General features: G+C 33.6%; 1 protein-coding gene across 1 annotated transcript in view; it reads left to right on the top strand.

Annotated features, from left to right (window-relative positions):
* The first annotated feature begins 302 nt into the window (after nt 1-302).
* The window catches only part of LOC111511470 (flavin reductase (NADPH)), a 30,386-nt gene continuing 14,492 nt past the window's right edge, over nt 303-16,196 (top strand). Inside the window, 2 exon segments of the mRNA XM_023167481.2 lie at nt 303-503; nt 12,209-12,595. Of these exon segments, the coding sequence (XP_023023249.2) occupies nt 431-503; nt 12,209-12,595 (460 nt within the window). The 5' untranslated portion in view covers nt 303-430.

Raw genomic sequence — 16,196 nt, 5'->3', positions numbered from 1 at the left:
AAAATCGATTTTATCCTCAGGATAATATTTTAAGGAATCAATCCCACATTTGAATTATATAATATTTTTCAGTTCAAATATATTATACTTATTTATATAACCTAGCCATAATTTCCAAAAAAGACATGAAGAAAAACAAATGAAAACTATAGACGGGTTCAACCCGGATTGAGATGGTACTCACATATATCTACGAATTGAATTATTAATTCCATTTCTGGTAAAATGTACTATTGAAAATACCGACATTCTTAAAAAATTTACAATAAGATAATTTTTGTTGGAACATGTTGGCTACAATGACGCCTTGACAGTTACAATTTGTTATTACGAAATTAGGAAGTGCAATGTCAGGATGATGTATTAAAATTATTTTAATCCTTCTCCAACCAGTCATTCAGTCATTTCAAGTGTAGAAACATTCATAACCATGGAAAAAGTCGTGATTTTCGGATCTACCGGTATGACAGGTATTTGTGCCGTAGAAGCAGCCGTAAAAAAAGGCGAGTTTTTTTAAATTAAATCTTACAAATAATAGATTACTAGTTGAAGCGAAGGTTTAATACTAGTACAATATATCTCTTTACTCTCTATATATTTAATACAGAAAGTTTATATAGAACATGTTTTTAGCAAAATGATAAATAAGATAAAAAAGAAAACACACATATAAACATCTATATTTAATTAGAAGAAAACTTATAACAATTCAAGATTTGCAGATTAGTCGGCAAATTATGTGGTCTTCCTTATTTTCAGTTCAGATATGTATTTACCTACATTATACTCACCAACACTTCAGGAAAAAACTTCAAGGGATATATGGCATACAGCAAAATATTTGAGAATTGAACGTTTCTATTGAAATTTTCATAGTCCTGATGGTTTACCAGTGTCATTATTGAAAAGTTGCATTTGCGCATTGCTTTTTTCCATTTTTAATAGAAATATCCTTCAATACATACTTTATTGGTAAGAAAATGGATCTCATCAGCATTTCTGGCCGGATCTAACCCATGCTTACAACAGGAAAGTTACTGGGACTCCCTGTTTCAAGGTCAACAGGGATTGTAGGGTACTACTGGAGGTGCTTATTCTCCCTTCTAACGTACATTTTGCTTGACGTCCTTAACAGAAGAGGTAGATCTGCAAGCTTATGTAGACAATCTTGTCATCTTATCAAGATCTACATAGGAAAGTGCATTAGACAAAGTTCATCATTAGTGCCAGACGGAGCAGATGTCTACAAATCCCACCAGGATGATCAATTCTACTTTCCTTCAATGGTGAGGTTGAGGTGAGGTGAGGTCAGGTATCTAGGTATTATAAAAAACCTCGGCAAGAACGATAACTTGAAAAAGCTAGAACTGGTTTATCCCATATGGACATGTCAAAGCTTCTGAGGAAAATCTTGGAACTCATCCCAAAAATATCCATTGGATATATGTCATGATTGTTGGACCAGTGATGAAGTATGGACAAACTGCCAGCAAATGATTCCGGTAACACTCTCTGGTGTACAGAGACAGACTTACCTGGTTATCTCCTGTGCACCACACCACTATATATATAGTTAGGTCAAGAATATGGCTTTTGAAGCAGGAAACTGATATATTGAAGGTTTGTGGTGGGCATTTTCATTTAATAATTTTTGTAAATAATCTTTGGAGATTAGATTATCTACATGATACGAGTAGAGATGTGAATCTTCTATTCTCGTGTACGGTACATCTTCGTAATGGTGGTAAGTTGAGTTAAGGATATGTTTCAAGAGAATTATGGCTAGATCGAAGATTAGAATCGGGAATGAATGGAAATAACCATGAACATTTCCCAGAAATATCAGAAAATGGATTATAATTTATTGCATCACTAATATTCTCAAAATTTGGTAAACTGTATTTGTTAGGTCTTTAATATCTGATAATGGTAATATTTTACTATGAATAATATTTAATTCATCAATGTTTTGTTTTGTTTCGTTTTGGCTATCTATAATAATGGTATCAAGTAATTTTTGAAGTCTTAAGAAAAGCATGCACTTTTTCAAATTTTCAACTATACTTTTCATTTGGTTGTCAACTAGTTGACAATTTGTCACAAACTACTCGTGTCTTTGTTCATATTTTTTTTGTGATAGTTTTATAAATCATGAAGTAACATGTTTTTCTCCATTGTCTAAAGTGCCAGTGAGCCATTTACTTGTTCTATCTACTGATTTATTTGCTCTATTGAAATAAAGTCGGCTATTGTTTCTGCATTGTTACCTATAATTTTTATTGGAGGATCGAATTGTTTAAGTCGAAGCATTTTAAAAATAAATGATTTTGGGAAGTTGTTTTTGCTTTTTCTAGAGAAAAGGGGAGAATAGGATTAGTTACCCTTGACATTGATTTTTGTTGTTCTGTCATTGCGGGGATCCCTAGAAGTAGAAGGTAAAGCGTTATATTCTGAAACAATTTGTTTCTTTGTTATCTTTTGTTTTGGTTTAAGTTTGCTTCAATGATATTTTGATTGCTAGGTTTCAATTTTTGTGTCACAATCCAATTGCATATAACATTTGTGTTGTAATTGGTCAATAGGGAGATTCTAATATCAAAGTTTTAATTTCTTCAAAACACTTAAATTCGTATTATTATTATTCAGGTTTTTCAGAGTTATATAGTGAAGAGATTGCAAAAATCTTCATTGAGGCTATTCTTGAAGTCAATGCCTGTCGCAGGTTATTTCATTGGGAATACGAGTACTATGATAGGTAATGCATTTTAATAAACCATATAAAATATTAGTTTCATTCAGTTGGATACGTTATGCTTGAGCAAAACGTGAGATACAATCAATGATTTTTTAAAATATAATTTTATCAAAACACATCAACATATATGTTAATGATATACATATGTTCCAATGGATATTCCCTAATAGGTGTAGTATTAAACTTCGTAACATGATTATTTGGATTTTTGGCATGTTATACATGTATATATGCAGTTCATTATGTCTTTAATCGTGTTGGGCCAGTAATGATAGTATTTTATTTTTTCAATTCGTTCTTCTTTCTCCAAAATATTTTTACGCGAAAGTTACTTTGAATCAATTTTAAAGAATAACTTTTTGAAGTGTTCTTGTGTTATCGGAATTACTACTTTCTTCAATTTTTATTGAAATAATATTCTATAAACGATTTAACGTTTAAAATATCCTCAGAAAACTAGGTTTCTAGGTTTGTTTGGAAAATTACTAATTTTATCTAATTGTTTTATATTTACACATGGAGAAAGGGTGTCATTACTTTGAATAATGTTTGTTCTGATATTGGGATTTCTAAAATCGATTTTTTTTTTAAAGAATGTTGTGTTTCCTTTGAACTATCAGTTTTTCGATGTTTTTGGTCGAGCGCTTAGATTATTTTTATTTACTTTTGAATATTACTGGAGTTTTTTCCCAACACCAAATCGTTATTTTTAACACCTCGACACGAGTTTCGATCACCAAGTGATCATCTTCAAAGAGAAAGATTAAAACTAGAGACTAACGCGAAGCTAACCCTATTTATGCTATATAGATATCCCATTCAGGTAAACCATCCAGGTGTACCACCCATGCAGGTATACCAACCTAAATTTATTTTACAATTTTTCCTTATCTCTTATTTTACAATATATGTTTAACTGTTATAGCTGTATATAAAACAGTTTTCAGCTATATAAAAATTAATTTCACAATATTGCCTATCTAAATTTATTTTTGCAATATAGCTAAAAATTGTTTTATATACAGCTATAACAGTTAAACATATATTGTAAAATAAGAGATAAGGAAAAATTGTAGAATTAATTTAGGTTAGTTTACCTGTTAATTACCTAATTTAATTATTAAAATGTATTTGATTTCATAATTACTTTGGAATTCATTGAAAGCTGAAAGAATTGCTTAATATCGTTTTTTTTTTCACCTAACGATGATGTAGATATTTGCTGCATATCAGATTATTAGCTTAAATCACAGTAAATATTACCTTCAAATTGCCAAAGTTTTCATTGATCAGCAGTGTATGTCGTGATGAATTTCATCAATGGAAGGGTCTATATATTCATAAGAGCCCAGTATGATACTATATCTAAACCAATTCTCTATTATAATAATATATTCTATAATATAATATTCTATATTCTCTATAATAATAATATATTCGTCTTGAGAAACACAAGGTTTATAGACATGTCAAAACAAATGGCGCAATTAAAATCAGGCTATATACATCTTAAGATTCCACAATCAATGGTAGTCATGAATTGAGAAATAAAAAATACGAAGACATACTCATTGAAACAAATCAACATACTCATTAAAACAAATTACATTACATGATGGAATTTGAGAATTAGACGGTAATCATAAGGTTGAAAAAATCATCATACTAAAGTTGAAAAACATTTTGAGTTGACAATAGTTAGGGTAAACTTTGGTGAGAGTAGTACTAGATTATTATTTGTCATTACTATTTATAGAACACCAAATGGTTATTTTAGAATGTTAATAGATAAATTGTATGATCTGATGGTTGATATATATTTACCTATTAACCTACTATATAGTTTGTGGTGACTTCGCTAGAAATATTTTTGTTGAAAAGAGCAACTCTAAAGAATTCATTTAATGAATTTAAAATGGAAAACCATATAACATAACTTGCATTAATCTGATCTCTAACCTTGAGATGCATACACAAGTAGTCAAAAACAATAACATTTCTGACCATTCATTTCAAATATGTCAAACAAATTCAAACAATGATTTCACAAACGAGGTCTTTCTGAAAATAACATGATAGTATTTGGCAACCTATTCAAAGAACAGTGGGTGAATATTCATAACGCTCCTACCTTGGAAATACATGTTTTAATATCCTCAAATATCACTATGATACCCCATTATTTTCTTTAAGAAAAATTAAAACTAACGAAAAAAAAAGTTTGGTATACTCAAGAGCTGTGAGAACTTCAAAGAACATTATGTAAAATGGCGAATACTATAAAAATGAGATCAAAGGAAACAATAAAAAATTGGTTGAATTAGCTGGCGATTCTTTGTATTTTTCTCCGTATTATTCAATGTTAGTTCATTTCTGAGCGTATTTTTCTCATTTTTTTTCATAAATATTAAGTTTTCAAATGAGTTTTTTTCATTATTTGGATGAGGCCGGGTGAAACAGCGAAAAATGCTTTCGAAATAAGCAAAGTGAGTACCTACTGAGTGGCGATAATATTATATGAAGAGAAAGTACTAACATAATGAAAAAGAAAAACATCAATGTGAACAGGAGCTTATCCAAGATTGCATAATAATACCTCTTCATTGCAATAACCCAAGTATATATGTAATCCATTTAGCAACCACTTCATGGATATACCAAGTCCTTATGCAAACATTGACAAAATTAAATAAAGTTACCAATTATCATTGTACTGTTATTTTATGTCCTATTAACTCGTACAAAATTGTATAATATATTATATTAAAAAAAACAACCAGAAAAGTAACACCAGGTATTGATGACATTTCCGGAAAACTCTGAAATATGTAAAATAAATTATTAGTAAACCACTGGCCCACATAATCAATGAGTCATTTTTGAAAAAGGAATAAATAAACGAAATCGATTATTATAGAAATGTCAGTATACAAAGCCAGATATCAAAAATATTTGATGAAGCATATGATTAGCCACAATAAACCCACAATAAACCCCGCAAGGGTTTATTGTGGCTCACACCTATTCTCACTCGGCCAAACAAACTCAGTTTCTTAACGAAGCCGATTAGTTTGTATGGTGAGTGGTCTTTCAGGCCAGATGGTAAGAGTGCGGCTCTGCCGAACTCTAAAGACCTGATTCGGTCCCCAGCGGGGCAGGCACGAAGTATATGCTCTGTTAATGAGGTAGTCGGATAGTCAATTTGCAATATTCCCACCTTGATATCCACGACAACCGTCCCATATGAGGGTTTTTGCACGTCAGCTACACCTGACGATGCCTTAGATTCAGCCATGCAGGGCTTTTTTGCCTAGTTCTTTTTCGAGACCTACCTTTGTATTACAGAGCCCGAAAGCACAGTCTAGTAGAGTCTTGATGATTCCTCTCTTAGTTGATGGTGGTTGGATTTCTGGTTCAGATACTGTCCTGTGTGAGTGGGTTTTCGATATACAGATGTTTCCCTAGAACTAGGCATCATCAAAAATTATCTTCAACGGAATGATTACTCCAGAGTGATGGTAGAACAGGCTTTAGCTAGAAGACGGTAAAAGCTCTCCACAAGAAAGAGAAGACTCCACAACCAGTACTTGTACTTCCCTACATCAGAGGATTATCGGAAAGGATAAGAAGGATTGGATCCAAGTATAACATCAGGACCTGCTAGAGATCTGGGAACGCTATCCCTAGCAGCCTCACAAGAACCAGGCCACCAAATGCGAACTGCGATTCCAAGAATTGCATTTACCGGATACATCGGTGAAACCAAGAGGCCATTGAAAGTTCGCATTGCTGAGCACAAGAAACACACACAGCGAGGAGAAACCAGCAAATCTGGAATAGCAGAGCATGTTTGGACACATCAACATAACATCAAGTGGGCTCAAGCTGAAATCATCCACAAAGAGGAATACTGGTTTAGGAGAATATTCAAAGAAGCCGCGTATATGTTGTCCAACAACGCATTTAGTCAAGCTAGCGTAGATATACGTAACATATGGAAACCTCTAATCAAGCGAAAAACGACCAATTTCTGCCAAACGGTCATCTCCTGCTAAAACCAATGAAGCGAAGAAAGGGAAGAGGGAATAGGTGAAAGCACTCGAATGACCTATAAATAGTCAGATCTCTGAGGAATAAGTCCAGTTATCACCCGAAGACGATTATGGATACTAACAATCGAAACGTCGTGTCGTAACTTGGTTTGGAATCTTTTAATTTTTATTTTTCATTTTTTGTTAATATTTTTTATTTTTTTATTTTCACCTTTTATTAATATTTCAATTTTTATTTTTTTGATTGTTGCTTGTAGGTTATTTCTTTGTAATTTCAGTTTTTTGTTTAATAAAATTATTGTTTTTGGTTAATCTTTTTAATTACTTATACATGTCAAGTTTCATCACGATCGGTTGAGCGATGTAGAAGTTTATCACTTACCAACCAACCAACAAACATCCATTTTTATATATTAGACTAGTTGTTGTCCGTGGCTTGGCGTGCCCGCGGCTTCGCCCGCGTAGAATTTGGTAGTTGTAGTACTAATTAGTACTATGTTGCTGTATCGCTGCTGTTCCAATGTTTTGACAGAATCAGAATCAACGAACTTATGCGTGCGCAGCGTTATACAACAGTGCTTTCAAAAAATTGTTCTACAGCGCCATCTAGTGGCGGTAGTACAGAAAAATTGATAGCCTAAAAACCTTCCTATGAAAAATTACTTATACGTGTCAAGTTTCATCACGATTGGTTGAGTTATCTAGAAGTTTATGTAGAAGTTTACCAACCAACCTACCAACAAACATACATTTTTATATATTAGACTAGTTGTTGCCCGCGGCTTCGCCCGCGTAGTATTTGGTAGTTGTACTAATTAGTACTATGTTGCTGTATCGCTGCTGTTCCAATGTTTTGGTAGAATCAGAATCAACGAACTTAGGCGTGCACATCGTTATAGAACAGTGCTTTCAAAAAAGTGTTCTACAGTCCCATCTAGTGGCGAGTTATAGAAAAACTGATAGCCCAAAAACCTTCTCTATGAAAAATTACTCATACATGTCAAGTCTCATCACGACCGGTTGAGCGATGTAGAAGTATATCACTTACCAACCAACCAACCAAAAACATCCATCCGAACTGAGCTTTTTATTGTTAACAGCTCCAGTTTCCATAAATTTGTTCGATAATTCCGTGACGTATTTGTGTTGTACATTTCTTTCTGGATGATTATTGAATATACGGGCAGCAGCTCTAGCACTATTTCCATTCTGGTAGTACAAACTCACTATTTCAATTCGTTCTCGAAGCGTATAAACCATTGCTTCTCAAGAATTCACAAAAACAGAAACACCAATTGTAACTTCACCTGTTAGGAAATCGTTATTGTAGAATGAGACAAATACAAAATGAAGAGAATATCGAATTCAAACCTAACTAGGCAAAATAAGACTTTTTGAAGTATGTTTCACAAAAATCACTATGAAACTAAGGTAACAGATTGCACAGAAGTTCATTCAGGGTGGCTACTTTTCAACTCAAATAATTTTTAGCTTCCAAAATATGAGCTTCAGACCATAATGTATTCTACTTCGATGAAATCTATTCATCATGGAACATCTGATAATGCAAAACAATTGATTCATGCTTTGGGTGTGCGATAGGGGAAGGAACACCAAATGTGAATGTCAAAATGTGCCCCCCTGTAAACTATTGTTGACGTGTTTTTTTATTTTTCCTGCAAATCATTGTACCAAAAGTTATTCAGGGTGGCTCGTTTTAAATGGAGTGCATTGTATATGGCTCTTTGAACTGCAAACAAAATACAGTAGCCATATATTTTGGTTAAAGCAGAGTGTTTGATATGGTAAATCACATTATCCTGCTAAAAAAGTTACAAGGAGCAGGGATACGAGGGGTAGCTAATGAATTAATACTAGAATTTTGCTTGAAGGATCGGAAACAAATGTTTGGGATGAACAATATCAAATCGACAGAAAACATAATAAACTTGGACGTCCCCAAGTTTAGCTCCAATCCTCTTCATTATTTTCATCAATGCATGCCCGAAAAGTAATTATAAAGCGTGACTCACGGTCGATGGTAGGTTAGACGTTTCTGGAAAACACAAAGCATGATTTTTCTGAAAATTTCACCTCTCACATTTCCTTACCTGTTTTATCGATCTAAAATATTATCAGCATTGCGGCGTTGCCACTTCCATCAAAAAGTCCTAGCAACTTTATTTTTTCAAATGGAACCCCCCGTATATTATTACATTTTTGGAATCAGTCTGGTATTTTAATACTTTTTTGTTGATAATGTTCTATACCTATCTCTATCTGTTTTCGAGATAAAAAATAAATTGTGCTAAATATGGTCCAAAACATAGCCTTAATTGAAATTAAGTACATCAGTACTCTCATTTCATGAAAAGTTGATATTCTGATGATAGTTTTGACAAACTCGAAATATTCAAATAACACCAAGAAATCGACTCCATATCATACACGGCGTGCTAAAATTACTATTATTTCCATTGTGCATAAAAGTAGTCAAAAGTTCATTTCTTCAAATTAAACCCCCTGTATATTAGTCGGTAAATTGAAAGATGGTGAAAAATGCTTCAAGATGATATATCATGTCCCTATACCTGAATCGTCAAGTTTTCTCAATAAAGTCGCTTCTTCATTGTCAGAACGTGTAAAAAATTCAACCAAATGTATCCTGAATTAACACCAATGAACGAGAGGAAGTTTGTAACGTTACAAAATAATTTCCTTAACTATGGCTAAAAGTTTCTAGGGAACAACTGTACCAAAAATCAGTCATTTCTAGGTAAAAAGTAAGATTTTGTGGGCTAAAATATGTGAAAGTACAGACAATAACAGAATAGAATGATTCAAAACAACAAAATTGTAAAGAAAATATCACATTTTCACAATAAATGTGTGTCCATTACATTCTAAACGCTTTAAAATGTTTTTTTGTACGTGACTTGTGGTTGCTTTTTCAATTTCCTGGGGATCCAGATCTTCAATACTCCGCACTATTCGCCGTCGCAATTCTTCTTTGGTAGGCACTGGAGTACTGTATACCCTTTCTTTTAAAACACCACATAAAAAAGTCAAGTGGCGTGAGATCGGGTGATCTTGGTGGCTAATCCCACGGCCCTAAACGCCTAAACCAACGATCGTCGAAGAGTTAGTCAAGTTTCCTGGAAACTTCCTGGGTGGAATGAGCTGGCGCTCCGTCCAGTTGAAACCACGAATTCCTATATTCCTCTAAAGGCAAATTTTCAAGAAAATCGGTTACAGTCGTCCTTAATATTTGGAGATATCTCTCTGCATTCGGTGTATCTTCATAAATAAAAAAGGTAATTTTATTGTTCTTCAGAATACAGAAAACATTCAGGTTAAATTTTTATTGAAAACCCATTTCTTTTGTAACATGAGGATTATGATCAGCCCAAAGATGTTTATCCCTTCTATTGAAAATACCATCTCTCGCAAATTTTGATTCGTCGCTCCAAATTATTTTTGACAAAAATTCCCGATCTTCCTGTGTAAGAATCAAAAGGGATTCACAAAAATGCATTCTACGTTCGAAGTCTTCTGCTTTTAGAGCTTGAACTTTGGTAAATTTATACGGATGCATTCCGTGATTTTTCAAAATTCGTTGTACTGAAGCATGTGATACACCTAAATCTTTTTCTGCACTGCAAATGGAAGATTCTGGATATGCATAAAAATATGCCAAAACGTTAACAGTATTGTCCTCATTTGAAGTAACAGGTTTTGGTAATGTTGAAGGCGCTTTTAACATGGAGCCATAGTTAAGGAAATTATTTTGTAATCTTACAAACTTCCTCTCGTTCATTGGTGTTAATTCAGGATACATTTGGTTGAATTTTCTACAAGTTCTGGCAATGATTTGATCACACTGTCCGTGTATAATAAATAATTTCATAAGAACTTCGTTTGAATAATCAATATTTGCATTCATTTTTGGCGATTTTTTTAAATACCGCCAATAACCATTTATCAATTACTTATAAAAGTCACCAAACTGTCATAAGCTTGATATTTCCACGGCTATCTAGAAATCAAATTCTTTAAAAATTATTTTTTGTTCAACTGGTATTGAAAATCTCTTTAATAGAAACACTTCAATCAGAACACCTACCAAAAAATCATTTAGAAAAGTTCACACATGCAGTTCGTGCTATTGGTAATATTAAATCCCTGTGAAGTTACTGACGATGACGAAGTAGTTTTCAGTCCAATTGTAGAAAGTCCTTCATGACTAACCAATAATCATCCTTAAAATAACGTGAGTTGGGTAAGGAAATGTGAGAGGTGATATTTTCAGAAAAATCATGCTTTGCTTTTTCCAGAAACGTGAGTCACGCTGTATATTCTGGTGATACAATTATTTCAGAAAGAAATCTATATGAAGCTATTCTGAAAGCCAACATCTATGTTTTTTCATAAACTACACCTCACGATTTGATCTCCACAAGCTTAATTTGAAAAAATATATCACATGTTTCGCTAACACAGTAGCTTAGCGAAACATGTGATATATTTTTTCAAATAAAGTTTGTGGAGATCAAATCGTGAGGTGTAGTTTATGAAATTACTACTAATCTTCGTCAAGTAACGGCCGAATAAATCAGAAAAAGAAACAACATCTATGATTGATCCTCACTCTTTAGGATCAATGATAGAAGTATTGGTTCTTAGGAGTTAAAATAGAAAACAAAATAACATGAGAGCATCATCAGAACTAGTGAGTGAACTGAGTTAAAGTAAGCTTTGTTATTAGATAGCAGAAGGATGTAGTAACAATTGAAACCCTGGAACTAACTTACTATGGGTTAGTACAAAAAATCTTAATATATGGTTAGCTCAAGTCACATTAACCAGATCAGCTTGTAGGCCATTGCTTTCACTCACAGTTCACTCTTTCTAATATTTCAAATCATCATGAAAATTAATTTAAATAAATATTATTAAGAAGTAGTTCTCTGCATTGCAATTAATTTACTGCAATTCTTAATGATACTGTAGATGCTTCAAATATAAATGCAAAAAAATTGCCAGCACAGAAAAAAAATTATTTGATGCAGGAGTTTTTTAACAAACCCCGTTTAAAATATTGATTTTAAATTGTGCTGTATTACTTTTAGAAAATTGACAAGTATTATATTTGTATGTGTGCTTTTAGTAGGTTATATGTGTGTACGTTGACTAGTCCAACAAATTATGCAATCTGTATTCCATTTTGTAATAACTTCGGAGATTCTTATTTTATTCTTCATGCCAATCTTGTGTATACTATATTGAACTATTGTGTATTTTATCGTACACCTTTGGTATAAACATTTTGATAATTGTGATTTTCAATTGAAAGAATAAAATATAATTTTGCATAATGTAAATAATGATTAACTTTTCCCAGGTCTCAACGTCAGAGCGTTTCTCAGAGATCCAGCTAAACTGCCCGACCATTTGAGAAACAGTGTCGAAGTAGTCAAAGGCAATGTTTTGGAGTATAAAGATGTACTGAATGCAATAAAAAATGTTACAGCCGTTGTCGTCGTCCTGGGTACAAACAATGACCTTAAAGCCACCACCGATCTGAGTGAAGGGATGAAAAATATTGTCAGAGCCATGAAAGAGTTGAACGTAGAAATAGTTTCTGTTTGTTTGTCAGCTTTCCTGTTTCGGGAACCAGAAAAGGTTCCTCCAATGTTCAAGGAACTGAACGCAGATCATCAGAGGATGTACGATGTTCTGAAGGAGTCAGGACTGAAGTATATTGCCTGTTTTCCACCTCACATAGCAGGTATGACTTGAATCAGAAAAGGTGTAGAATTAGTCTAAGTGCGAAATGACTCAGTACACGAACAAATTTTCCTAAAAAAATGATCGATTTTTGCCAGCAAAGCCTGATCATCAGAAAGCAAGTCAATTTGGAAAAAACTCCTACAAATAAAACACAAAACATTGAGATTATCAACACTAAACATGGAGAGTATCTAAGCATATAACTAAAATTAAACTGATTATGACAATCTGTAGGTCAAATGGTATGAAATTAAAACTAAATCATTTATAGGAACTCTTGAATTGAGTAAGGACACAGATCTATCAAGACTTTTTTTAGTTGTCTTTTAAATGAATAAGTAGACAGACTTCTTAGATTGCATGGAAGGAAGTTGTACAGGTACAAACCAAAAATATTTGTTGCTCTTTTGGATAATTCCAGGTTTTTGAAGGGCTCGTAAAAGTTTTTTTTTCCTTCTATTGTGAGTATGAGTATCACTGTTTCTTAAAAAGGTATTTTGGTTGCCATGTATATATGACATTAGCTCAAGAATGAATATGTCAGTAACTGTTAATATTTGTAATCTTTGAAAAAAATTTTACATGAGTGATCAGGTGGACAGCCCACGAGACATCTTAGGATGCACTTCTGAGACACAAAAACACTATGTACCGCTGGGGTATTTTCCCAGACAATAATTCCATAGGAAATTCTGGAGTGGATTTCCGCATGGTATTATCTAAAGAGATGGTTCACACTAAGAGCACTCTTTAAGTTTCTTAATTGGAAGCACTTGAGTTTAAATTTTTACTTAATTCAGTGCAGTGAGATCTAAAAGACAGAGTGGAATCGAAGAATACTTCTAGGTATTCAATATCTGTTACTATATCAATTATACTGTTATTTGAATTGATATTCAGAGTATTTTTTAAATTTTGATGGGTATGAAATGCTGTATAATTAGTTTCACTTGAATTCAGTAAAAAGGATCTGTCAAAGGACCAAGCATATAACTGGTTAACTAAATTTGTAATTTTCATTTGTAGTGATTCATTATATTTAGCTTTTAATGGTAGATGAGTCGTCTGCATATAATGTGGTAGAGGTATCTGATAAGGTCATGGGCAGATCATTAATATATAAGATAAACAACGTAGGCCCCATTATGGATCATTGTGGAACTCCTAGTGCATTAATATCCATTGATGAGAAAACGGACACCTCTAATTCAGATATTTTAACGATTTGATATCTGTCTTTCAAGTACGAGTCAAACCAATCATAAGTAATACCTCTGATTCCATACCTACACAAGTTTAGTATCTTGCCATGGTGAATGCAGTCAAAAACACATCTGAAATCGCAAAAGATTCCAGTAGGACTCTCACCACCCTCAATGGCTTCAATAATCTCCTCATAGAAAGATGTTATCGCTGTCACTGTGGAGTGTTTTGAGCGAAAACCATGTTGATTTTCATCAATTATTTGGTACTTATTTAAAAAATTTGTAAGCTGTTCAATCATAGCATATTCGATATTATAGAGGGTACTGATAGTGGTCTGTAGTTTTTGATATTTTCAGGGCTTCCTTTCTTCAATATCAACTGCTTTCCTTTTGATTTTCGTATCGTACATATTTCAGAGCATTTCTGACAATTCACCTGATCTTTCAAGAAAAACCTGACATCATTAAGTCAGGAGTCAACACGTAAGATATCAATTTTTCATCAGTATCAAAATCTGTAGATTTTATAGTTTTTTCAATTTTTTGATTATTGTCGCTATTGTAATTCATAGAAATTCAAAAACACAGGAAAAATTTCAATAGAAAAGAAGAGACAATAAATATTAACAAAATACTTGAAGGTACATAAACAAGATCGGGTAATCCAACTAAGAGAAACCAAGCCATGCCCACTAATAACAGTATAAAACCAGAGTCAAATACCAGCCACGTTTGGAACAACAACTTGAACACCAACTCGGACACTGCGACCGTTATTGCATCGCCTTTAATAATGTATACCGCAGTAGTAGACGAAACGTCAGGCATGAAAACCTGCAAACCACGGCCAGAAAAACAGGAAAATAGCTTTCACACAGTTAATAAACAATGTTCTAATATATCGACGGTGGGATATGGGATTCCTCAGGGTTCGGTAATAGGTCTGTTTCTGTTCTTGATCTACATTAATGACGCGGATTGCCAAGCACTGAGGTTGTCCTCTTCGCTGATGATACAGCATTGACTGAAAAAATGTTTTCATAATTAAATCGGAGTAGAACATTAGAGAGGCACAGTTGAAGGTTGATGACGGGTTCAACTGAAACAGGCTCTGTTAAAAAAACTTTAAAAACTGACTATATTGTTCTTTCTCTTAGAAATTATATCATGGAAGTGAAGTCAAATAGGAAACATTTTGAAGTAATGCTTGACTCATCTCTCACTATTGTATCTTCTGGACTACTTACCAAACAAACTATGCAGGACAACCTATCTTTAAAAAAAATTGAACAGAAGTGTTAGAATTGAAGTATTATTATAGGCTTACTATGCACTATTCCCGTCATTAGTCTAGCATACATTTCTTTGGTAGTGTCACTTAGTACTTACCGTAAGAATTTTTGATATCTAACAACGAGCTATTTTTTTAATTTCAAAATAACCGCATCAACCGCAATGCAGAACTGAAACCACTGGGAAGTCTTGCCTCTTGTCTTTCATATTCAAAAACTGGGTACTCCACGATCATGTGCTTCACACTGTTGATCACACTACAGTCTTGTGTGTCCCTAAGACGAGTAAGAATGACTTGATATCTTTTTTAGGTCGAATGGTAGTTTTGGGAGCGCATGTCGGGATTTATCCCTCGTAATTTATTTGTTTTCATGAACATCCATCTTTCTTTCCAAATGTTTGTTGGTCGTTTCCTTATTGTATTGAAATAATCTGTGTGGGAAATTTTTTCAGAGTTACGGAAGGAGTAATAGTAATATTGCGAGCGGCTGCATCGGCTTTCTCGTTGCTTCTGATTCCAGTATGGAAAGGTATCCAGACTGGTTTAATACATTTTTGATCCTGCATTAGCTTGGTTAACCCTTCCTTAATACAAACAAGCAGTGCATTGCTTGGGTATAACTGTCTGATTCCGTGGATTGCGCTGAGAGAATCGGTGAAAATAACAGTGTTACCTTCTAGTCTTTCACAGTGTGCTACGGCTTGGGCAATGGCATACAATTCACTTATATAGATTGACGGCAGACGATAAGCAAGCTCCGTATCATTTGTGATGACGGCTGCTCCCACACACTCAGAAGATTTCGAGGCATCTGTGTATAAGTGATTGTATTCCTTTTAGTTGGAGATTGATTCAGAGAAAGCTTTCTGGATAAAAATTGGTGGGTTATCATTTTTCCTGTGAGCGGAGAGCGGAGAGTTGGTCCATGGTGGTGAAGAGCAGAAACCAGATTACATAACATTTTTAGGAGCTACAGGATTATTAAGAATTTTTTACATTTTTGCAAATCTGTTTAAAATCTGTTTTTCCGTTAACCAGCTGTTGAACTCCTACAACCCTCGGAAGTTGAAACTTGTGCCAGCTAAGTATTAACGAGGTCT

The sequence above is a fragment of the Leptinotarsa decemlineata genome, unplaced genomic scaffold (genome assembly GCF_025532065.1).
Source record: "Leptinotarsa decemlineata unplaced genomic scaffold, Ldec_3_MD MMD2_tig00078422_RagTag_RagTag, whole genome shotgun sequence".
In the NCBI taxonomy this organism is placed as follows: domain Eukaryota; kingdom Metazoa; phylum Arthropoda; class Insecta; order Coleoptera; family Chrysomelidae; genus Leptinotarsa; species Leptinotarsa decemlineata.
This window is presented reverse-complemented; position numbering and strand designations above follow the sequence as displayed.